This window comes from Malania oleifera, chromosome 5 (assembly GCF_029873635.1).
Source record: "Malania oleifera isolate guangnan ecotype guangnan chromosome 5, ASM2987363v1, whole genome shotgun sequence".
Lineage (NCBI taxonomy): Eukaryota > Viridiplantae > Streptophyta > Magnoliopsida > Santalales > Ximeniaceae > Malania > Malania oleifera.
Window position 1 is genome coordinate 98,389,048 of NC_080421.1, and position 7,446 is coordinate 98,396,493.

Genomic DNA, 7,446 nt, shown 5'->3' on the forward strand with positions numbered 1-7,446 from the left:
CCCAAATATCTTAAAATTCAAAGAATAGTAGTGCTCAAAAATTACTTTCCCATTAAATCTCAGGATTGTAGTTTGAAGTGACGCCATCTTGATCACTAGGCTCTAGTAGAAATGTGTATTTGAAAATTTTAATTAATCAAGAATGAATATTTCATCAAATAATTAGGACCAATACAATTATTGTTTGCTTCCGTTACATAGATGAAGAATGGTTTAAGTGGTAGTGGGGGATGAGTACGAAAAATTTAAGCATTTGACCTTCCTCGACTTTTATCCTTTTGCAACTCCCTTATATTTATTCATTTCAACCTTTCCAGAAGATTTTAATTCGTTTCGACTAGTTGTCTCTGAAACTTAATGCAAGGAGAAATATTTGTGAAAAATAATTTTTACATGTAAGATTTAAAATCCACGATCACAAATATTGTGTTGATAGTTGGATCCACTAAAGTGGTGTGGGATCTGCATTATTGGGATCCACATGAACTCATACCTCTCACTTGTAATGATATATATAAAAACGTTGACATCTTACAATTAATAATTTCTAAATCTTACTATATGGAGGGATCGTCCCTCACGAGTTTTTCTCTAATCTAAGTCATCCACCTTTAAAGATTTTATTTATTTATTATTATTTACATACTCAGCTCCTATATCATAACTATCATCTTAAGTATAACCATACATGAACTATCTCTCAAAAGAATCAGTACTCATAATATCAAATGCAACGACTTTAAAAGATGTCTCTAGACTTACTTATAGCATCCTTAACCACCTCAATAACGATTGAAAAGTAAATAAAAATAATGACAACAATAGTAAACAAAAATTGTTCCTCCTCAATAATAGTAGATAGGGATTTCTCATTTGGCTTGTAAATGCGCATGTGCAAGGGGTTACCCACATAACTTGCAATGTGGTTAAGACCTGAATTGGATTAGGAGACTAAAGGTATGACACATAGAATCTTAACCAAATAGCCATACAATCCATTTTATAGTTTCTCTTTTATAGCATTTGAAGACCAATGTGATGGGAAAACTAATGCATGGAACCTAGAATTTCAATAAACCACAGTCAAGCATCCAATCCCTATCTTCAGTGCTTTTGAGTTTGAAGATGAAGGAACTAGTGGATGCAGAGAAGATCTCTACAATGCCCAGTTTCATCCAAATTTTATCTTTACATTTTCTACGCAAGAATAAGGCCGGGTTTTGCCTATAAACTGACCAAGAAAAATGCTTTTCCATTTCTTAGAGTGGGTTGGAATTTTAAAAAAATGTGATGAAGAGGAAAGAAAAATAGGATAAATTTTTGTTTTTCATATTTCATTATCAAGGAAATTAAAATTAGAACAAAAAATATGCTAAGTCACAAAACAAAACAAAAAAAAATTGATTTTACACATTATTAACATATAATTTTTCTTAATTTTTAATATATTAGAATAAATATTTCTTATTTTTAGTATTGTTTTTTATATAAAAAAAAATATAGGGAAAAATTAAATTTTTTTTTTAATTTTTCTTTGCTTTCCTTTTTTCGTCAAAATTCTTGATCCAAGTAAATCCTAAAGATTTCCATTGAAAGATTATCTAAAATCTTACCATCTATCTCGATAAGTTCAAAAGATTGCATATCAGATTAATTATTGCTCTAATTCAAAACTAATTGCTCCATATCTTGGTAGGGTTGTCACAGATTCTCCCCTCTAGGGTTCAAATGCAAAGAAGAAAGTTTACTTTATCCCATTTTCTAAATATAAATTTAAATGTCAAGCCATTAATCTTACATCCAGTTAATTTTTCAATCTTTAAATAGAACTTTTGGAAAAGAAATCCATTTATTAGAGGCTAATCTTCATATTAGAGAAATCTATTGGGAAACAACAATGGTTAGGGATTAAGGAGTGATCAATCTTCATGAATCAAAATCAATTAAAGTAATTTGTATGTTTTACTAAAAATTAGTCATTTAATTTATTAAAACATAATTTAAAATGACATAGTTTACTATCAAATTAAGAGTTTGTCAAAGTTAAAACATTGCTTGATTCAAATGGAATGGAATTTCTTATGACACATTCGAGGCATAACCACGCCAATTTTGATGGGCAGATGTGTTTGAATTACTCTCCCGATTTTGAAAAGGAAAAAGAAAAAATGAAATGACCTATCCAACATGATTGGCCATATATTTGTCACATTAAATAAAGACTGAGAATAGAAATTATATTCTTAAAACAAACTACACGTAACCAGAAAGTACTTGGAACAGAAACCATGACCTTTACTGGCAAACCATATATATCAAACAATAATACACTGCCTCTAATATGTTGCTCTGCAGTCTGCAATTATTTAGACATTCTCAATAGAACTATCATATTTATTTGATCCTCTAAAGCTCATAGGTTACTCCCACCTTCAACATTCTCTTGTGTGGAATATCAAACACCTTCTCAGTTTGCCTCAAGTTCCTCTTCAAGAAATTGTAAGCATAATTTATTAGAATCCTCTTTGCCATCCTAGCTCCTTTTCCTGCAATCACCTCACTCTCGCCAATTAGGTGAACGATACCCGCTTGCCGCGCTTTCTCCACCTCAAAAATTTCTCTATCCAACGTCTCTCGTCGCTTCTCGTCCTCCCCTTGTGTGGCTTCCTCTTTCACATTATCATCATTAGACAACCCATCATCCAATTCTTCATTTTTTACAGTATTGCCTCTGCCATCGCCAGACTCTGAAAGCATCAAAACATTGTCCCTTATGAATTCCTTCAGTCTCTCAACCAACAATATTTCAAAAGGCTCTTCCTCATTTTGCACATCTGTATATCCATATCGTACAACACAGCGAAACACATTGAGCTCATTTGGATCCAATCGGTGGAAAAGAAACCTCTCTTCCATTGGCACCTTGCTTACGGGCAGTGATTTAATTGAGACAAAAACAACGACAGAGTGTAGTGCCGGTACATTTTCCATATAGTGCTCAAAGATGGGAGGGATTCCATGAACAAGCTCAGAGTAAAAGATGGCGAGTCCCGGCATCCTGCAAAAGCTAGTGTTGGTGACCATCTCCTTCAGCTTTTCTAGAGAAACCTTGTGATTGAGCTCGTAATAGTATTTTCTCCGGTACACATCATTCCAAATGTACATTATAGCCATTAGGAACAAGGCGACGGCCAAGGGTAAATACCCTCCTTGGTCAAATTTATAAAGGACTGAGCTCAAGTACACGAGCTCAATACTGCAAATGACAAGAACATAAGCCATTATGAGAAGTATGTTGGTCTTCCATATCATGATCATGATGAGTACCAGAAACCATGACGTGAGCGTCATGACAAACACCACTGCAATACCTGTAATATCAAATATGATTCATAGTTCCAAATGAGAAAACTTCCCAATTTATCAATCTACACATTATGCCTCTATGAAACAAATAAACATGCAATGAATTGACTCCAAATCTAACATAATTGTACAAGTTTGATTACCATATGCATTCCCAATTTTTGCGGTAGTCTTGAATCCAGCAGTGACCACAACACATGCCAACATAAGAAGGTAGTTGACTTCAGGTATATAAACTTGTCCTTCATACTTTGTTGAGGTATGCACAATCTTCACACGTGGGAAACAACCTAGAGAGAGGGATTGCTGGATTATAGAAAATGCCCCTGAGATCATGGCTTGGCTTGCTATGATTGACGCTAGAACCGCCACAATGAACATTGGCCAATATAGTGGGCCTGCACCATACAATATGTTACATGAACAGATAGTACTAAAATGAAATGGAAATAAGTGGCTGAAACATCATCCAGGTGCCATACATTCAAATAATTTGGTTGTAAATTCTCCCAACACCTACCAGGAATAGACTTATAGAAAGCATCTGAAACATCATCTAGGTGTTGGTGAAGATAAGAGGCTTGTCCAGTGTATGCAAGTACAATAGCCGGGTATGTCACAGCACACATGCTTACTTGTATGGATCGAACGCTGAAGTGACCGAGGTCCGCAAACATAGCTTCAGTTCCTGCATTCATGCCACAAATTCAAGATTAATCATTTTACATTTTTATCTATATAAGAGGAAAATTAAGCAAGGGAGATAGAAAATCAACTCTAACCTGTTATGGAAAGGATAGTTCCACCCAAGGAAATCCATGCTTGCTTCTTGTTTCTCTTGAAATACTCTATAATGTATTGTGGATTTAATGCTTTAATGACGACTGGATCAAATTTGAAGTAATTGTAGATGCCAATACCACCAATCATTGTGAACCAAATGAATATTATGGGAGCAAAACTGTAGCCTACTTTGTCTGTTCCAAATCTTTGTATTGAAAATAGAAAGACCAAGATTGCAACTGATATCCAAACAATCTTCCCTGCATATATTGGTACATAGACAACGGAGGAGGTGATATGAACAACATATATGTTAATTTGTCAGCAAAGATCATTTGTGCACGTGCATAGCACTTCTTGAAGCTAAAGCACCATTAGAGGAAATTCGTAAAATTTAAAAAAAGGAGGTGATGTCATTCAACTATTTAGCCTTCTAGTTGATTTTTGAAGGTAAAACCTAGGTAATTTTCAAACCATTTTTTACAAATTCCATAATTAACTCATTAAAATATAAGCAAATTATAGAAGCAAAAAGTCAAAACATTTCAGGGGAGTGATCTAGTAAGCTAATTCCCATCTGGGGTTTGATTAGATCAAGTGACAAAATCTAACATGAACAAGGCGTCATCTTCAAACTACATATGCTACAATTCTTGAATTATTTGACATTTTTGTGTCCGTAGGATTGCGCAGTTGCAAAAGTCTTCTAGGTTAGAGATTAGGGCTCGAGTGGTCAGGATTTGGCTTCTTGATTGAGACAGGGCCTACATATTTAACTGAAGAGGAAGAAATGGATGGCCCATTATCCCAATAGAATACATATTATTAAAAAGAATTAAATAATTAGCCCCAGAGCCATGCATATATATATATATATATATATAGGAAAGTCAATGCTGAGCATATTTAAAAACTTTTTACAGCCTGCCCACGTGTGTATGTATAGAAAATGAAATGACAAAAATACCCTTGCTGTAGTGATGTGAGGGATATGAATTGGAGGAGAATACTGTATTTTTGAAGTGCAGGTATTATACTTCAGATTAATATGTCAATAATTCAAGGCATTCAATTATAATTATTTCGTAGAAGGGGAACGAGGATTCCTTTCAAGCTTATGATCAGTCAAAAAATAAAAATAAAAAAGTCACCGTATTCCACACACATCTGTCAGCAAAAATTGTGTATATTATGATGATGAAAGAAATGCAAGCATGGGAATTGAAGAAGTGTGATGGATATATATATATATATATATATATATATATATATACCTTCCGTGATGGAAGATTCAGCAAGCTTGATCCCGTTCACAGCTGACAAAACTGCCCACCCAAGTTGGAACCAAAAGTCACATGCATGTGGTCAGCAGTCTCTGTGTGTGTGTGAGAGAGAGAAAGAGACTGAAGATAATGATATATACCAGAGATGCAAGGGGTGAGGACACCGTCTCCGATGACCATGGAAGTGCCGAGCATGGTGGCGTAGAGCAGAGAGAATTTGGCGAAAGGGCTATTCTCCAGCATTGTCTTCAGGATGGTTGCTCTCCGCAGCTTATTGCTCGGCATTTCCAGCTTGTAATTTGACACTGCTCTGTCTTCCGCCTGCACACTCGGGATCAACCCCACTTTCGCATACCGGCATACCAGGGAGTACAGAGCAAATGTCCCTCCTGAACCAGTGCATTCCCATTTTTTATATTCTTCTCTAATGTAATTAACTTGGTAAATCTATAATTAGATTGGATGCAAAATTATCCACGATGACGAAAGGATAGGGGTTATAAGACGAGCTCTCAATTTCAAGTGCGTTATTTAATTTAATGAGAAATAAATGTGGCACGAAAACAGAGGAACCGCCCCTGCATAGGCAGTGACCATAGGCCACGTTAATTTCCACTACGCCGAGATTCAATTAACAGAGCCAACAAAAAAATTAATGGAATAATGAGTAAAAAAATGAAGTAAACTACTGAACTAAAAAAAGTAATTTCATCAGAACGCGTCTGGTGCAGTGTACATATGGACCGGCTCCTTGATTGACTCACCAAATTAATTAACTTTTTATTGCCATCACCAAAGTATATTCCAAGATGAAATATATAGGAAGAGAAATGTTCAAGATAGGCCCTTTTTAGGAATTATCATCCGAGTGGTTATACGTAAAATTTTGTTAAATGTACGAATTGGTGATGCGAGATTAATTAACTTGCATCATTAAATCAACAGAGAGCATAAGTTTCAGTAACTGTATGAATGCGATAAAGATGTTAGGATATGTACCGTCGCCGTTGTCATTAGCGTGCAAGACGATGAAGACGTACTTGAGGAGGGTGAGGAGGGTAATTGTGTAGAAGATGATAGAGAGAACTCCAATGATGTCGTCGCTGTGGTTGACGCCGTCGGGAAAGGTGCTGGCGAACACGTAGAGCGGTGACGTGCCAATGTCCCCGTACACCACCCCTATGCTCTGGAATGCCAATTGCATTATCACCCACCATGACCCCCCCTGCTTCAATTTTTAATTTTGAACACCCAAATATTACACTCATCATTATCATCATCATCCTCATCATCATCATCATCATCATCATCATCATCATAGAGGGAAAGAAGACAGAGGAGGAAATTAATTAATGAATGAAAACCAAACCTTGGAGGGATGATGATGATGATGGTGGTGGTGGGACGTGGGGAGCTTCGCGGATTCCATATCAAGAGAATCGTGTCGCTTCAGCTTCCTCCATGCAGCTATAGATTGTGCATCATCAGTTCTACTCTGTTCGCTGTCTTCTACTGCTGCATCTCCACTCATTTCCATTCTCAATCGATACACATCACAGGACAGCTCAATCCTTCATAAACCAAAACGGCACAACACCCCTCTCTCTCTCTCTCTCTCTCTCTCTCTCTCTCTCTCTCGCCCTTTATATATATATATGAATCTGGCCGTCGTGATGCAATTAATTATGGTCTCTGCATCTCCCCTGTTTTCAACACGTAGCAAGAAAAGTGTATACGTGTGTTCCCAAGTGGCGGGAAGGAAGTAGCAGGGAGGGTGTGAATTTAAAATAGAATATTTGTAAGAATTGACTACTTAAATATAGTCAATTGAAAATTTTAAAATATTAATAATTATGAAAATAATTTAATTAATTTAAATGTACATATTATCAATTTAAAATTACTATAAATATAATGATATTGTTGATTATTTTGAAAATGATATGGGTGGATGGACTAATTTTAATAATTTTTTAAAAAATAAAATGGAATGCAAGCAAATAACTATTCTACA

At 35.5% G+C, this 7,446-nt stretch overlaps 1 protein-coding gene across 2 annotated transcripts; it reads right to left on the minus strand.

Moving 5' to 3' along the window:
- Positions 1–2,162: 2,162 nt before the first annotated feature.
- On the minus strand, positions 2,163–7,054 carry LOC131155313 (potassium transporter 5-like). 2 transcript variants are annotated; one of them, XM_058108351.1, is made up of 8 exons: positions 6,802–7,054; positions 6,432–6,657; positions 5,573–5,821; positions 5,424–5,474; positions 4,149–4,409; positions 3,887–4,054; positions 3,510–3,764; positions 2,163–3,371 (listed from the first exon to the last, which is right to left on the minus strand). In XM_058108351.1, exons 1-8 carry the CDS (start codon positions 6,967–6,969, stop codon positions 2,407–2,409), a joined length of 2,343 nt encoding a protein of 780 aa, XP_057964334.1. In that variant the 5' UTR covers positions 6,970–7,054; the 3' UTR covers positions 2,163–2,406. The 2 variants fall into 2 exon arrangements, with proteins under 2 accessions (XP_057964334.1, XP_057964335.1); XM_058108352.1 differs by lacking the exon at positions 5,424–5,474.
- Positions 7,055–7,446: the final 392 nt, after the last annotated feature.